Source organism: Siphateles boraxobius, unplaced genomic scaffold (genome assembly GCF_051911475.1).
Source record: "Siphateles boraxobius isolate OS27281-9 unplaced genomic scaffold, OSU_SipBor_1 68, whole genome shotgun sequence".
NCBI classification, from domain to species: Eukaryota; Metazoa; Chordata; class Actinopteri; order Cypriniformes; family Leuciscidae; genus Siphateles; species Siphateles boraxobius.
Window position 1 is genome coordinate 15,456,475 of NW_027509195.1, and position 18,191 is coordinate 15,474,665.

Sequence of the window (18,191 nt, forward strand, 5' to 3'; positions counted from 1 at the left end):
TATAACGTGATATTTACAGTCAAAACTTGAAATATAAATTCTCAGAAAATGCATTTAATACCAATATATTGAAACGTCTGTTTATATCCATACTCCCTTAATAAAGGAGTCCAGACGTTAGAAAAATATTTGTCTACACATGGGTTTTATATTTAATATGAGGGAAACATGCCTGACACAAAACAATATTTAACTTTTAGGTGGCAAAAATATATTTTATACAATAATATATATATTTTTTAGTAATTCTGTGAATTACACTGCGCAAACCAAAGTAATACTACTACCCACCGGATGAAGAAGGGTTGGCTCTCAGTCTCCACAGAACATAAAAATATTGATTTTATATTATTTTATTTTTCATGTTTGCATTTATGAGGAAAAACAATGTTACGGACACGACAGTTCCCCGTTAAGGACCTGAGCGCTCTGAAAGCGGCACTAAAAGATGCTTTAAAACTTTCACAGAGACATCCAACAGAAAGCACAAAAACTTTCTTTAAATTGAATTTCGTTTTGTATTAATTGTATCTTAATTTTAATCAATGTTTCATCAACCAACTGCCTGGATTTAATAAATAAGAAGTAAATATAGCAGACGATAGATAATCACGAAACAGAGGCGCCAGCGCGTTAACTGGAGCTCGTCTCATAAATGAACCGAAACTCAGCGTATAAGGTAGCCAACTTACCTCACAGACATGTCTCCTTTTAAACAGAACAATTCAAAACGAAAGAAAACAGACTACAGACTGCTCTCTGCTTATGTAATCCGTATGAAATGTGCATTTCTCTCTGGCGCGTTCACTACTGAAGATCGCGAGTCAGCATCGTCAACTTCATCTTAGCCGACACTGACAAAGAAAACACTTGTTTATTAATAAACAATTAAAATATCTCCTTGCTATATCTGACATATTCATAATCATTACTTTTGCCGGTTCTTTGTGACAGCTTTTAGATACTTTATTGGCAGCGCCGCCCTTACATGTTACATGAACGCGTCACCACTGCACCCCCACCCCACCAGAATAGGCCTGTTATGTAAGCCTGATTTGATGGCCGCATTCTTACACTTATAAAAGGCAATTCAATGTGGAAGTAATCCAAATATTCAGAATACGTTACTCAGATTGAGTAACGTAACGGAATACATTACAAATTACAGTTTTGGGCATGTATTCTGTATTCTGTAACGAAATACGTTTTGAAAGTATCCTTCCCAACACGGCCTGTGATTCTGACATGATGTCACTCAATCGCACTGCGCTCCTTTCCGCTCCGCACTGGTAAACGCGTCCTTCAGCTGAGTGGTTGGCTTTGCGTGTTCAAGTGTTTTGGGGGCGTGGCTTTGGAACGAGCTCAGAAGGAAGGGGGTGGGAGTTTCTCTGTTGGATACTTTCAAAATCCAGCAGTTTTCTGGTAGTTTCTCAGACTTACCTACAAGAGTTTTTAACCTGACTTCATTCAATGTTCAGATTTTTGTTCTAGAATGTATGCAAATTAGTGCATATTTAATTAGATAATGCCTAATTTGCATATTCAAACATAAAATTTCAGAGACATGTCACATGTTTTGCAATTATATATATACATATATATATATATATATATATATATATATTTTTTTTTTTTTTTTTTTTTTTTTTTATTATTATTATTTTTTTTTTTACCTTATTCACCTGGGGCGTCTTGCCTTAAACAGCAACATCACACACTAAAGAAAGTTGAAAATGTAAAAAAGCATAATAGGTCATCTTTAAAGTTGGCATGAAACGGAAGTTGCAATAGTCTTTTCTTCGCTATTGTGACGTATATCCGAGTGAAACAGCTTCTCAAACAAGAACAAATGTAGGGCGATTTAGTTGGACTTGGTTTAGTCCAACGGGACTAGATTGGATCGTTGTGGTTTGCCAATGATGCGATCTTATGTCAGAGGGAGGTTGTCCCGCCCTCACGCCAGTAAACACATCATCAGAAAAGAGATGTCGCTGCAACATGAAGAAGCTATTTTGATTAGAGATTACGAGGGCACTTGAATAATTATTGTCAATACTGCAATTTTCTGCTGACTTTTAAGGCATTTTGCATGCATTCATATATTAAAAACATATATATATATAAATATACTGTTGTATATTTAATTGTTTACATGATGTAAGCTTGCTTTTCTCGTGCATTTGCACTTGGCATGTTCTCTGCAAACATGCACACTACAGCTGGACTGCAAGCCCGGTGATCCAATTACACAGCCGTGCTGCGCTGTCTTTATATTTGTGTGGTCGACACAAAGTCTTAATCGTATCACGCACAGTGTCTGTGCAGTGGGTGATAATATATTGAGTTTCAGGTTTATGTGCTAATGTTAACACTGAGCCCTCCCCTGGGGCTGCAACACACTGTGCTTCCAGCTCTGTACTGTTTGGCCCTCAACGCTCCTCTAGCCCCAGTGCATTGTGGGTATCCTAGACTGCAGAGCTCTACCGCACAGTGGGTTTGGAATGGTGCCGGTAGCCTTGAGTCTGTGTGGAAAAGCTTCTGTGTGTGTGCGTGACTATATTGACTCCCCATTGCAGCTGCATGAAGAGGATGCTACATGATTGATGGCTTGCTATTAGGATCAGTTGTGCATGGAGTGGGTATGTTTTGATATGACTTTCATATCACTTTCATTGATGTCAATATGAGGTCTTTGTTATAGTTATTCGAGCATCAGATCAGACACAGCCGAATCATGCTGTCAAGAGGGTTCCTCGTCAAGATTATGAGATTCAAATTTGTGTAGGTGGCTAATTATTTAGTGGCTTTGGGCACCACCCACAACATAATAAAGGTTTTTTTAGTTGTATTTATGATATTTATGCTTTTACTGTCATCTGCTTTGATGCAAGTTTAATGGCAAGCATAAAACTGACAAAATTTTTTGCAAAGAATAGAAAGATGTGGATTAATGTTCCTTTGGGTCCTATGAAATGTCAGCTTTTTTTGATGACATTTATTTGTAGCGAATGTCTTAATCTCTCCATATATTATAATATTATGTGCTATTTTAATATTATTCATAGTTTCCTGTTACAGTCAATCGCATAGTGATTTAGAAAGAACATTCATTCGGTCTGCATTGAGTAAATGGGTTACACATTTGATACAGTATTTATTCATCTTTGTTAATGTTAGTTCATATCAAATACAGCTGTCCATTTTTAGTTAATGTTACCTTAGTCCATTTAAGATTATTAACAGGTACAACATTTGATTTTAACAGTGTATTAGTAAATGTTGAAATTAACATTAACTAAGATTTAAAAATGCTTTAGAAGTGATTTTCATTGTAGTTCATGTTAACTAATGTTAACAAATGGAACCTTATTGTAAAGTTTAACCAGCAAATTATTAGTTTGTTTATTATTCTGTATATGAACATGTGGGACATTGTATGCTAATCTAACATTCCCAAAGATAATAAAGTAAACATAAGACACTCACTGCTCTAATTCTTTTTTTCCTTGTGCTGTGTTCCAGTTAAGTCAAGTCACCTTTATTTATAGGGCTTTATACAATATGTTTCAAACATCATACAGATTGTTTCAAACTGTGATAACAGAAAAAAAAGATGAATTGTTGGCTGTTGTTTGGCTGAAGTCAGGACAGTGTTGATTCAGTCCGGTTGTAAAGATTGATTGATTTCAGGTGTAAAGCAATTCTGCAAAAAATGATGTCATCGTCCAACTCAGTCAGTACAGTCAGACCAATAATATTGTTGAATATTAAGTGTCCCCTACTAAGCAAACAAGAGGCGACAGTGACAAGTAACCCAATCTTCATCAGGAAACAGAATGGAGAAAAAAAAAACGTTGGGAGAAACCAGGCTCAGTCGGGGGGCCAGTTCTCCTCTGGCCAAGGTCTCAATGTCCCAGTGTAATATCCATCCTCTGCTCCATTGCACTTTTCCTCCATAATTTATAAACGTACAAAGTTTTGACAGGTAAAAGAGGCTGTTCTTTACTCTACTTGTAAAATCGACTTGCTGCAGGCTAAACACAGTGTGAAAAGGCTACCCCAAACTGTCCTTTGGGAACTTTCATTTCAAAGTGATTCTGTGTAGTTTGGACTGGAGGTATTTGGTGTTTTGCAATGCAGCAAGCTCTAGAACCAGTGCAACAACAACAACAACAATGGGCCTATTATTATTATTATTATTAAATGTAGGCACTTACACCAAATTCCAGGGTCAATGATAGTGTGAAACGATGCGGTGCTAGAATGGTGAGTTGTTCACCAACAGACAACTGCTTCCCTCATCAAATATTCATGCTCTTTGTACAGTGCGCAGAAAAAGCGTATTTTTTTCGTGTTTCAGCGTCTGAGTGAAAATGCCATTGAACTGTGATGCCAAAGTATACTTCAGCCTTCCGCGTCCCTGTATGACGTAATTTTCGTCATTAGGAAGGTACACTGTGGCTTTAAACCAAATTTTTGGCTGCGTCTAAAAACTTAGGCAGCTGACTTGTTGCCTTGCTGCCCTATTCAAGCAATGACTTTGCAGGCAGTGTTTGCACTCGAAGGTACCTCGCAAAACTGATTTCAGACAGACGTCTGAGGCAGTGTAACAGTTTAATGATCTACAGCAAAATAGAACGAGCTTTGGTGAAAACTGAGAGAATATTTAATGACTACAATAGTAATTTATTGCTATAAATTACATAAGTGGAAAACATAGATCACACTTTCAGACGGCATCTTTATTTTTCTTGATTGTGGGATATCAAAGGCAGTGAAGGATACATACATCTATGCTGCCTTCGAAAATCGATCAGATGAAGATATCTCAGGAAACAGAAAATGAAATTATCATTGCATTCGGACATGCCTTGATGCCTTCCTCCGAACGTAGCATTTATCAGTTTTCGGACAAAGTCTTTGTGTCCGCGCGGACGGTGTAGAACGACACATGTTTGACTGACTGGCTGATTTATACTTCTGCGTCGGACCTACTCCGGAGCCTCTACGCTATAGGTTTTCATTTATACTTCTGCGTCATTGTCCGCATTGACGCGCAATGACACCTACAGAGGGAGCATGTGAAACCTGAGGGAGGAGTTCTAGCAGACCAATCACAGCGCTTGCGTCTGCATATAATTGATGCTAGCCTAATTTATACTTCTGCGTCGAACTCACGCCGTAGCTACGTCGTAGGCTGTGCGTAGAGCGCATACCCTTCGGCGTATCCTGACATGCACCTCTCCAAAAATGTAACAAAGCGTCAATTCTACGCGGACGCAAGCGCTGTGATTGGTCTGCTAGAACACCTCCCTCGGATTTCACATACTCCCTCTGCATGTGTAATTGCGCGTCAACGCGCGTCAACAACTAGTCTATAGCGTAGAGGCTCCGGCGTAGGTCCGACACAGAAGTATAAATCACCCTTTAAGCCCAATTTATATTTCTGCGTCAAACTTACGCCGTAGCTACGCCGTAGGCTGTGCGTAGCCCTTTGGCGTACCCTGACGTGCACCTCTCCAAAAATGTAACAACGCGTCAATTCTACGCAGACGCAAGCGCTGTGATTGGTCTGCTCAAACTGCTCCCTTGGGTTTCACATGCTCCCTCTGCGTGCGTCAAAGCGGACAACGAGGGAGAAGTATAAATTAAAACCAATGCGTAGTCTAAAGGCCTCATTATGCTTCTGCGTCAACTCCACGGCGTAGCTACGCCGTCACTCCTACGGCGTCGTGGCCGTTTTATGGTTCTGCGTCAGGTTGAGCTGCATCGCGGTGCATCTGACCAATCACAGCCCTTGTGGTCTGCGTCGCCTCGACGCGTAGTTACAATTTTTTGGAGGTGCACGTCGAGCTACGGCGGAGGGGTTCGCGGCGACGCAGAGGGGTCTGCGGGGGTACGCCGTCAATTCGACGCAGAAGCATAAAACAGGCTTAAAGGCCTCATTATGCTTCTGCGTCAACTCCACGACGTAGCTACGCCGTCACTCCTACGGCGTCGTGGCCGTTTTATGGTTCTGCGTCAGGTTGAGCTGCATCGCGGTGCATCTGACCAATCACAGCCCTTGTGGTCTGCGTCACTTCGACGCGTAGTTACAATTTTTTGGAGGTGCACGTCGAGCTACGGCGGAGGGGTTCGTGGCGACGCAGAGGGGTCTGCGGGGGTACGCCGTCGATTCGACGCAGAAGCATAAAACAGGCTTAAGGCGTAGAGGCTCCGGTGTATGTCCGACGCAGAAGTATAAATCAGCCTTTACATTTTTGGAGACGTGCACGTCAGGGTACGCCACGCGCTACACACAGCATACGACGTAGCTACGGCGTGAGTTCTACGCAGAAGTATAAATTGGTCTTATGTCCACTAGATAGTGTGCTCAAGCCAAACGCGTCTTTCCTCGCTCACGAGCAAAAGAGTATACTTTCAAATGTGCGCGAAACAGAGCGGAACACGGAAAATTAAGTAGAGTCTCGTAAATTCGGTCCGGCCACCGAATTTATTTGCTGACATAAAAAAATCACCCTTTAAGCCCAATTTATATTTCTGCGTCAAACTTACGCCGTAGCTACGCCGTAGGCTGTGCGTAGCCCTTTGGCGTACCCTGACGTGCACCTCTCCAAAAATGTAACAACGCGTCAATTCTACGCAGACGCAAGCGCTGTGATTGGTCTGCTCAAACCGCTCCCTCGGGTTTCACATGCTCCCTCTGCGTGCGTCAAAGCGGACAACGAGGGAGAAGTATAAATTAAAACCAATGCGTAGTCTAAAGGCCTCATTATGCTTCTGCGTCAACTCCACGGCGTAGCTACGCCGTCACTCCTACGGCGTCGTGGCCGTTTTATGGTTCTGCGTCAGGTTGAGCTTCATCGCGGTGCATCTGACCAATCACAGCCCTTGTGGTCTGCGTCGCCTCGACGCGTAGTTACAATTTTTTGGAGGTGCACGTCGAGCTACGGCGGAGGGGTTCACGGCGATGCAGAGGGGTCTGCGGGGGTACGCCGTCAATTCGACGCAGAAGCATAAAACAGGCTTAAAGGCCTCATTATGCTTCTGCGTCAACTCCACGGCGTAGCTACGCCGTCACTCCTACGGCATCGTGGCCGTTTTATGGTTCTGCGTCAGGTTGAGCTGCATCGCGGTGCATCTGACCAATCACTGCCCTTGTGGTCTGCGTCACCTCGACGCGTAGTTACAATTTTTTGGAGGTGCACGTCGAGCTACGGCGGAGGGGTTCGCGGCGACGCAGAGGGGTCTGCGGGGGTACGCTGTCGATTCGACGCAGAAGTATAAAACAGGCTTAAGGCGTAGAGGCTCCGGCGTATGTCCGACGCAGAAGTATAAATCAGCCTTTACATTTTTGGAGACGTGCACGTCAGGGTACGCCACGCGCTACACACAGCATACGACGTAGCTACGGCGTGAGTTCTACGCAGAAGTATAAATTGGTCTTATGTCCACTAGATAGTGTGCTCAAGCCAAACGCGTCTTTCCTCGCTCACGAGCAAAAGAGTATACTTTCAAATGTGCGCGAAACAGAGCGGAACACGGAAAATTAAGTAGAGTCTCGTAAATTCGGTCCGGCCACCGAATCTATTTGCTGACATAAAAAAAAAATACAGATCTTGTGCGCGTTGCGTGGTGACAGTGTTTCTTAAATAAGGTGATAGGAAGTTAACCCCGTATTTACTGTATTGTGTGAAATATAACCTGGCTACCCAAGATTAGGCGAACCCTGGATAAAATGTGTGCAGTGTGAAACAGGAACGATAACCCAGGATTATGTTTACCCGGGGGCCGGGGTTAAGAATGTGCCTTCTTTTTAGCATATAGCCTAATAATTAATAATAATACTAATAATAATAATTATAAAATTCAATAGTGGCAAATGTATTTTATTATTATTATTATTAATAATAATAAATGATTACAGTATTTGTAATTTTATTTTATTTCAGCACTTAATAATTTCTTACATTTAGCTGTAGCTGTTTTTCAGCTAACCTGGCCATGCAGAAAGCAGAGGTGTGCGCTACATCACATCGTCCATTCATCTGTCTTTTCTCGCGCTCCGGCTCTCATCCAAGGGGCTCTGTGTGCGCTGGATTAGGGAAAATAGATGTTTTATCGCGCAAGGATTTGATCTCATTCCGCGCTCTTGTGTGTCTCCGCTCCGCAGCTCGTCGTTGCTGGGCTCCTGGTCTGCGCGAGGCTGTAGAGCCGTGCCCGTCGACTCCAGCACAACCAAATGCTTGTGTGACAGACTCTCCACCTTCGCCATTTTAGCACGCCTCAATCCCGATGTGGTAAGTCTAGCCATTTCTTTTGCATCCTTTTATACCGAAGAATGTAAAAATGTGCGTTTGTGTGATATTTTGTGATTTTAATGTACCGCTTTTTGGTAATAGGCGTCATTGTCATTATGTATCAACAGATCCCTCTCTCTCTCTCACTCCCCCCTCTCCTCCTCTCCACAACATGACAGAACCATACAGCAGATTTGATGCAAACATTTAAGACATGTTTCCAACTTCAATGTGATCTGAGTAGCCTATATGCACATACGTTTATGCCAAACATATGTTTTGCTATGTTTGTTTAATGCCATAACGCAGTGCATTAAACATGCTGGCATTCATATTGGATTTGCATACATTAAATGTTTGCACAGAGAAAATACATGTGATTAATAATATAATGGTTCAAAATAGCTCTCTAACTATGGTAAAGAAGACAATCTCTATTATTTGTAATGGAATACATTTTGTTTAAAACACAACAACACACAAATATATTTTTATTCTTATGTTGTGCTGTGTGGACACCTAAAATACATTTTACTTGGTACATTTAAATGTTCATAGTGTTTTTGTTGGCATTTAATGAGTTTAAAAGCATATATATGTATATATCTTAAATACACACCATTGGTTCAGTTGGGCCTCAGAGGGTTGTCTTTGTGTAAATATGTATACCTTTAAAATGCCATATTTCTATAAAATGATGGGATTTGGTTTGGTTTAATGCTGGGAAGGGTCGTGTCTTTGTGTGGAATTTTCATTCAGTGTGATTAGTTATTATTAGACTGGAAACTGCCTCTGAAGCAGTTTATTCACCAGTTGCCTTGGAAACAGCATGGGCAGTGGAAGTTCTTAAAGCTATAGAACACGCTATAACACTCTCTTTGTGCAGCTTGGCCCAGATATGAGCCAGAGAGACCAGAAAAAAAAGAGGAAGAGGAAGCTTGACACCCTACTGGCCAAAACAATGGCCACGTCTTCTCTCATTTGCTTTGCCAAGATGTTTCAGATTGACTGCTTCAAGAACAGAAGTCACTGTTGTGACACTGTTTTGATTTGGGAAACTAAGTGAAAAAAGGACATCATAACAAAACAGAATTATGATCTCACCATTACATACAGGCCATTTTGCATAAAGTTGCAATATGGTGTCCATAAACAAACATTTTACTTGCTTAATGTGAAGTTTTCCCAAGTGAAAGAGGACATATAAGGTAAAAAATGTAGCGTGATACTTTGCTTTGGAAATCAATTGGAAATATGGGCTTAGAATTCGCTACAATTATGCCTGAATAGCTATTTGGCTATTGGTTAACATCGTACAGCCCTCTCGGCCTAAGTGATGTCAGCAAAAAAGGAAAGTTGTTTCAGAGGAAAAACAAGTTACTAACAAATTTAAAAAGACAAATTATATTTTTATTTGAAACGATATGTAGTGATTGGTCATCGACAATAATTCCAGGAAAGTGCAATGAGTTAGTTCATTTTTATTTTTTGCTAACCAAAGGTTGATGTTACATTCAAGCAATGTCTTTGGGATATAGTTATATAGTTAACGTGATTTCACCAAGTGAAACCTGTTCCTGGATCAACCGTTTTCAACATTCCCAACCAATCTTTTGATGCAACAAGTTTAAAGTATATATCAGTTAAGCTTACAACCAGGGTGAGTTGCTTCTCCATCAGTAGTATTCGCCTATCATTTCCCTCTGATTTTAGGGATAAGTTATGGGTAGGATAGAGTTAGGTTTGGGGATATGGTTAGGACAGAATTTTCAGAGAGGAATGTTGTTGCATTATCAACAAAATATGTATTTGACCATATTGATATATTGCCCCATCTTGAAGCCAGTTTACATTATACACATTTGTATCTGTGTTTTAGAGGGCTCCTGTGTGCATTAATGTGCTGCCATTGCTTTCATGGATGTGTGTGTAAAGACAGCATGATTTGCACGTCTCTTCATGGTGAATCAGAGAGCCATAGCCGTATGCTAATCTCTCGCCTTATGATGGCTCCATGTCCTGCTCTACCTGGTCAGATGAACGTGGACAAGGGAGTATCGCAGTTAGCTTTTTCCTCGCCCTCATGGGAAGCATATTGTGGGGATTTCATTTGTATTGCCGTGTGCCAGCAGAAAGGAGGACCGCTCCTCCCCTTGGCTCCACTCCCTGTCTGTATCTTTCGTTCCCTAGCCTTCTCGCTCCAGACCCCCACTGCTCTGCTGCTAATTATTCCTGCAGCTCCACTTGCCACCTCAAAATGGCCCATCCAACGGCCCCTCCGCTGGCAACTGGCATCCTACAGCTTCAGAATGATAAAGAGCCAGAGAAACACTTCTCTTCCTCTCTTTCCCTCCCACATTTTGAGTCTGAATATACAGTCAGCTGCAGTGCTTGTGGAAAGAGACGAAAAACAATAAAGGGAGATAGTACACTGCAGCTATTTTAATCACACGCCAGTCTTTCTACAGATGTTTCCAGCTTTGAGCCAGACTCTCGTGTACATGGGTCAGATTGTCTTGCGCTTTATAAGCAGTTTGATACGAGAGGTGGTTTTGCCCAGACTGAATATTTATGAGCTAAAGCTTGTAGAAATGCACAGTTACACTGCGGTTGTACTTGGATGAAGCTCTTAATACATCATTCTTGAATATGGGTCAGTGAAGATGGCGAGATCAAGAAACCAAATGCTGTGTTGGGATATTTCATGTTAGTATATTCTTCTGAGGTAGGCCATTTTCTTTTTGCTTATCCCTTGCACAAGATTGGGTATTGCCTTTGCAAGTCGAGTTTTTATGTTCTTTTTATGCATTTGCGTACAGTTTGGCAAGTTTTAAAATACCAATAAATGGTTAGACCAATGACCGTATTTTAACTGCAGTATTTAGAGGTAAAGTAACTTATGTATTGTTTAGAATAGCTTTTTATATAACACCCACTCATTTTCAAGTATATTCTGACTTAACAATTATATTTATTTATTAACAATTTTGCATTTGGGTCTTTTATCCAAAGGAACTAACGTTGCATTCAAGGTATACATTTTATCATTCATTATCAGGAAGGTTTGTTTGTTTGTTTATCCTTAATGCATATTATGTTTTCATTGTATCATTTAGTGATTGTTAAATCTCAATCTCAATCTGAAACAAAACAATTATGGTTCTGAATATTGGTTATGAGACACTTGCATAATAATAATCATCTGTATTGATCATCAATGAAGCAATATTGGCCAGTCTCTATTTTAAGTGTTGGCAAATCTCCTCCTATTGTCCTGACAACTATGACAGCAGATAAAAATTACAAATGGCCTAAATTATTACAAAACTGAACAAATTGTATTCAGATGATGTTGTATATGTGCTATCATTTCAACTTCCCAAGCCTCCTTCAAACATTTCAGAAGTGACAGGACTTGTTACTCTAGAGTTTCTGTTCCCAACTTGCTATGGGTCTCCATCTGCACTGATGGACTAAATAATTCCCTTGGTTCGATAGAGGTTGCTCTGAGTACTAGCCTGCCTTCCACAGCTTAGGCTTAGTCAGGTGTTTGATTGGCTAGGAGAAGACAAACCTAGTCTCAGAGGATGCATTTCTTTCTTGATTGTCAGTGGGGACCACACTGCAGTGCAGATTAATCACATGGATTTAATTAACTTGGCCCTGTGCGCACATTAAACCTGGGACAAGACAGGCTATAAACTCAACCAATTATCTTTGTGTGTAAGTGTAAGTCTGTGTGTTTTTGAGCTAAGGTGAGAAGTCCACACCCCGTGGACATCCTAAACGCCACAGTACCACATAAATGTATTTAAAATGTTGAAAGGAAAGTAGTTATAGACATGCATTATAATGGCTTAAGGCTTAAGCAAGGGATGCAGATATTCACGAACACGCAGGCATGCACTACTCACACCTATGGTACAGTTGATGCTGCGTACACCACTGCAGTGGCCGCTGTTTCTCCAACACATCACCATGGCAACCAAGACAATGGTTGCGCAAGCCTGAAAATTTGTTATATTTGAAGCTTTTGGTTCACAATCTGTGTATGAGTAATTCACAGCATCAAGCATTTAGCTTTTCCGGTGGTCTTTATGGCATTAAAGGCAGTCATAGGTTTCTATACTGTAGCTCTCTGCTGTGCCCTCTGGATATCTCAGTATCAGCCCTTTGCAGAGTGACCTTCATCTCACCTTGTTCCTTAGCCGGAGCCACACGGACAGCAGCCCACTCTCCCCAGCTCTCTTCAGCACAGAATCACATGGAGGACGGCGGGCAGCTAGCCTGATGCACAGTTAGCATCTGTGAGCACTAACTGAGTCTATTTTCTTGTGTTGACAGAACATGGATAAGTCCCAGCTTCCATCTGTGACTCTGATCGTGGGCTGCGGGGTTTCATCCCTCACCCTGCTTCTCCTCATCATCATCTATGTGTCTGTTTGGAGGTAAGCAAGATCTTCCACTGCTAAAATACAATTTGGCTGTTCACCAGTAAAAGAAACTCATAGACATTAATGGGAAGCCACATGGGTTTCAGCACCATGGACAGTGATATGTTTTTGTATAAAGAGCTTTGTGATGCTTTGGAGTATAAGATTCAAATCAATTATTTGACATGATGTAATCCTAAACAAGTCAGGTTGTTATTTATGATTATTTATGATTAGTGACCAGTGTGCTTGATTGTGCTTAATTGGCACATTAACTAAGTGGTCATGCAGTTTACTTTAAGTTCCAAAAACTACCAACAGCCTTGTCCATGGTCATTTCAGATTTTGTGTTATTTCTAAATTAATTTGAAGTAAATTTAAGTGTATGTGGGGTCAGTAAAAAAAAAAAAAAATATATATATATATATATATATATATAATTTTATTTTGAAGGAATATGTTAAATTGATAAAAAAGTGGCAGTAAATAGACTTTTACATTGTTAAAAACAATAAAATAAATGTTTTTCTCTTGGACATTACTGAATCTTGAAAGAAATGTATCACGGTTTCCACAAAAATATTAATCAGCCCAACATTTTTGTCATACAAATTATATTTGAAATAAAAGGTCTTTTTTAAAAAAGGTCTAAATTAATTTCACAGTGTCTTAGTCTTTGTCATTTTGCTCTGTTAGCTTTAATGACAGCTGCAATAACTCCAAAAGCTTGTCTGCAAACTGATGATCATGTTATGGAGCCTGATTTGAGAGTAATCCAAAGAGCATCTTGTGCTTCAGTAGTCTGTACAGAGGCAGTCACAGTGTGTCATCTTGGTCATCACCACTAGCTATTATACAGCAGTTCAGGTTCCATTGATGTGCCTATTTATTAAAAGCATTGTGAGTGAATGATTGTGAGCAATAGACGTCATTCAGATGTATTGGCTCAGTGTTTCTGTGTGTTTTTCTTCAGGTATATCCGCTCAGAACGTTCTGTCATCCTCATCAACTTTTGTCTGTCCATCATCTCCTCCAATGCACTCATACTTATTGGACAAACCCAGACACGGAACAAGGTAAGGCCAAACAAACACAAATAAATTGATAAAAATCCTTAATCTACAACAAAATATGTTTCATAATCTTCCTTTTTTCCTTCTTACATAACCTTATCTTTGATGGATGGACTCTCTCTTTCTGTCTCTATATTCTTGCTCTCAGGTTGTTTGTACTCTTGTGGCTGCATTTCTGCACTTCTTCTTCCTGTCCTCTTTCTGTTGGGTTCTCACGGAGGCATGGCAGTCTTACATGGCCGTGACTGGCCGTCTTAGAAACCGCATCATACGCAAGCGTTTCCTCTGCCTTGGTTGGGGTGAGGCTTGTCTCTTTGACTTCCTATTATGGGCCTATTTACAACTAGTTACTTCACGCTTTTTTACTGATCGAATAGCTATCCGATTTATTAAAACTGTTCCATTTGCACTTGACCACATAAATGTGTCTCTGCAAAGCGAATATAAATCCGATCTTCGCTATATTCAGTGGAGTACACGTCAAGGAAAGCAACAGATATGAGCTGCATTTGATTTATTATCAGCTAATTTCAAGATCAAAGGCTGCAATAGGTGATAGAGTGATACTAACTGGTGAGATAATTTAACCTCACTACTTTTAAAGAAGGTGATTGTGTGTCAAGCTTCATGATGTGATGCCGAACTTTCAGTTTCATTTGCTGCAGTTTGAACATCGGCTTGTATTGTGCCATCTCCCAGAAATTAGATGTTGCAGGGTAGGATGTCTGTAAATTATATTTTGGGAAGGAAAATTTATATATGTGGTTTCAACAACCAAATACATTTGCACTTGTCCAGTTTCATTCGTAATGCATCACAAACCACCTCCTGAAGTGGTTTGAATGATTGGGTTTTAATCTGTCTCATAAGTTTTAGAGGGCATTTACACATTGTCTCTTCACGATTGGATGGCTATCTGATCAGAGAAAATGTATGGAGTGACCAGGGGCTTCATGTCAGGGGCGTTGTGGGACCAAAAAATCTACCGGGAAATTTCTTAGACCACCGGCCTAGGGGGGTATTTTTTGGTAAAACAAAAATATATTTTTGCAAGAACCCTTGCAAAATTATTTTAAATAGATTAAAAAAGCCACCACTGGTCACATCTATAGTTAGATTGATTTGTTTAGATCCATTGAAGTCGTGTCCCACTCCACCACATTTTCTCAGGATCGATATTGTCCCCCACCACTTTTTGAAACATTGAGGCAAGGATGTACTAATACAAATAAATAAAACATGTCCAGTTAACTAGGAGAGCATTAATTTAGTTTGCTATTAAATAAGAGATCTAGCGCTAAAATGTTATTTTTTTAAATCAAGCCGAGCGCTCGTTGCTGTGGCGATCGGTTGTCATGGATACAGTGTTCTCTTGTGGTGCGCTATGCGCGCAGTCTTCACTCGGACGCGCGCTTCAATCTATCGCTGATGCGAGACTCTATTCATTCCGGTGAGTTCACAAAATAAAATGCAGTTAATGCACACAAACGTGTCCCTGCTTGATATAGACTGTAACCACTGATGAACATATGGTGTATGTTCATACATACGGATGGTGTTGCTAAGAACTTGCAATGTATAACTATTGTCAGACCGGCCCTCGCGGCCTCGAAAAACTACCGGCCCACCAGGAATAATCCAAACTCTCCCGATTCCCACTCCACCCCTGCCTCATATATAAAACCTTGTGCAGTGTGCGTATACACAAAACCTAGAACCAGCACAAAATTCCCTTTAGAAAACCCAGTCAGCGGCAGATTGTGCATATATCTCCCCGAAATAACCATGTATGGAGCTTACAACGCCTCGTTTTACTATGCATATTGTCATCTGCATATCATTGCCATGCATATTCCCATCCATGTAATACCATGTTTAACATAAAACATTAGGAAAATATGAAATAAGGACTACATATAAGGTCACATTACATTATTAAAAATCATTCAGTAGCCTTGCCTTGTTTTAAAATAAATAAATCAATATTGTACAAAAAAAAAAAACATTTCAGAGAAAGTTTTTCTCAATCTTTTCCACTGGCCAAATAGTATTACTGGCCATTGTTCATTATTTGCACAAAAATATTTTCTCAGAACGTAAGTGCTGCTGTTTAGAACACAATTCAAAGCGGAATTATCATGTGCCAAGTAATCCTCGCTGTAGTTAAAACATTAAAACATAGCATTCCACAGGAAAAGTGTTCAAAAGTAGCGCATCCACTACAAATATTTCTATTTAAATTAGCATAAACATATTGTAACTTCTGGATAATGATTTCATGAAATGTCAGTACTCCATTAATGAGAGTCTCCTCTGCCGATAATGACCCAACTGGGTAGTTGATATAACATTTCAGTTGGTTTCAGTAGCATTGTTTGATACTGCATGCATAATTGATCTAAAATCTTCGATCAAATTTAACTGAATGTAACATCTTGATACATGATTTATAGAAAGTACTCAACAGCTCTCCACTCATTTCTGTCCCTTTATTATAGGTTTACCTGCTCTTGTTGTTGCAATTTCTGTTGGATTCACCAAGGCAAAAGGATATGGCACTGTTAACTAGTAAGTATGATAATGATGAAGTGATCATGATTAATCATATATTTCTGATAGTCCTAGTGCTCCCTATGGCTCCTATATTTTGAAGTAGACACTTCAAAATGTTAAAAACAACTAATGACAACCACAATATATGACATCACTGATTACTCTTTTCCTTTTAGTCTCTTTATCCTTTTATTTCTTCCATCCCTCTCATTCTTACTCTTTTCTTTTCTGCTTTTGTGTTTTGTGTTAGTTGCTGGCTGTCTCTGGAAGGTGGACTGTTGTATGCATTTGTGGGACCAGCTGCTGCTGTCGTCTTGGTACAATTTCTCTCTCTGTTTGATTTATTCACTCAAATCTTCTGTCCTTCATTTCCAGCTTTAGTGACAAGCACTTAGAATGGAAGTGAATGTGAATGCAGACAATCCAGATTTTACCCTCATAATGCCACAACATAATATTCAGCAAACACACGTTTTAGTGGATCTGTCTAAACAGCGTATGCTAGTGTGGTCATAGTAGCCACTGCAGATTAATTAAACCTGATCTGGGTTTACACAAAATTAACATCGATTACAGCAGTATCTCTTTTATTGGACAACAGATTTTAATTTGTCAGAAACTGATATGGTAGAGTTTTGAAATGTCATTCTAGTGCAGTTTTTCTGTGTAGAACCAAAGCACAAAACACACTCAATTTCCAATTTTATGATTTTGGATACCAATATTTCACACCACAGCAAATACTAATATGCTAGTACTTATATGCTATTAGTAATATGCAATATGCAGTAATATGCAGTAATATGCAAATACTAATATGTTAGTACTAATATGCTATTAGTAATATGCAATATGCAGTAATATGCAGTAATATGCAAATACTAAAATGCTAGTATTAGTGAACCATTGTAAATTTGCCTTTAATTTATGACTTTTGCACTGTATCTCATATACTAGTTTACTTAATTTTATTTTAGCAGTCAATTTCCAATTTTCTGATTTTGGATACCAATATTTCACACCACAGCAAAAACTAATATTATGTTACTAAATTGACACCTTATATTTTCAACTGGAATATTAATATACAATTTTAGAAATTTACAGAATCCTCTGAAACAAGTTTGAAAAACAGCTACTGAAAGATCTCAGTAAAACATTATTTACACTAAAATCTAAGATTTTCTTATTAAAATACAACAAAACCCCAAAGTAAAGGAGGCTTTACAGAATCCTTCTAAACCACCCACTTTGTAGCACACAGGAGAAGTCACTAGTACCGTGTATCTGTTGTGAGGCTGTATTTGTGATGTGTTCACCTTTTTCCTCTCTCTTCACCAGGTTAACATGGTAATCGGGATTCTGGTTTTTAACAAACTGGTGTCCAAAGATGGCATAACTGATATGAAACTCAAGGAGAGGGCCGGGTATGCCTCACAGTATTCATTCATCTCATTGGCTGACCACTAACCAGCTCTGGGAAAGACATTCATTGGCCAGACCTTTCATAACATCTCTCCCTCCTTCAACAGGACATAAATTAGCATGCATTAATTAAATAGAAAAAAGCAAATTTACTGCAAAAAAAGCACATTTATTATCAAATTATTTTGTCTTGTTTTCCTCTAAAATAATATCAAATAATATCAATAGATTTACTTACTTATATGATTGTTTTTCTGTAATGTATATTGAATTGAGTTTTTCTTACCCCATTTCCAAATAGTTTTTTTCTTCTTGTTTTACACATAAATTAGCAACCAAACTTGTTTATGCTTGAAAAAAAAAGTAATGTTTGTCTATCAGAGGGGAAGAGATTGATAAGGACTGGT

The 18,191-nt window shown here is 39.5% G+C and overlaps 1 protein-coding gene across 1 annotated transcript in view; it reads left to right on the forward strand.

Annotated features, from left to right (window-relative positions):
• adgrb1a (adhesion G protein-coupled receptor B1a) overlaps positions 1-18,191 on the forward strand; it is a 136,653-nt gene that overhangs the window by 97,802 nt on the left and 20,660 nt on the right. The window contains exons 18-24 of the mRNA XM_077215039.1: positions 8,174-8,300; positions 12,645-12,748; positions 13,707-13,809; positions 13,955-14,105; positions 16,305-16,374; positions 16,610-16,676; positions 17,701-17,786. Of these exons, the coding sequence (XP_077071154.1) occupies positions 8,174-8,300; positions 12,645-12,748; positions 13,707-13,809; positions 13,955-14,105; positions 16,305-16,374; positions 16,610-16,676; positions 17,701-17,786 (708 nt within the window). The remainder of the gene's footprint in view (positions 1-8,173; positions 8,301-12,644; positions 12,749-13,706; positions 13,810-13,954; positions 14,106-16,304; positions 16,375-16,609; positions 16,677-17,700; positions 17,787-18,191) is intronic.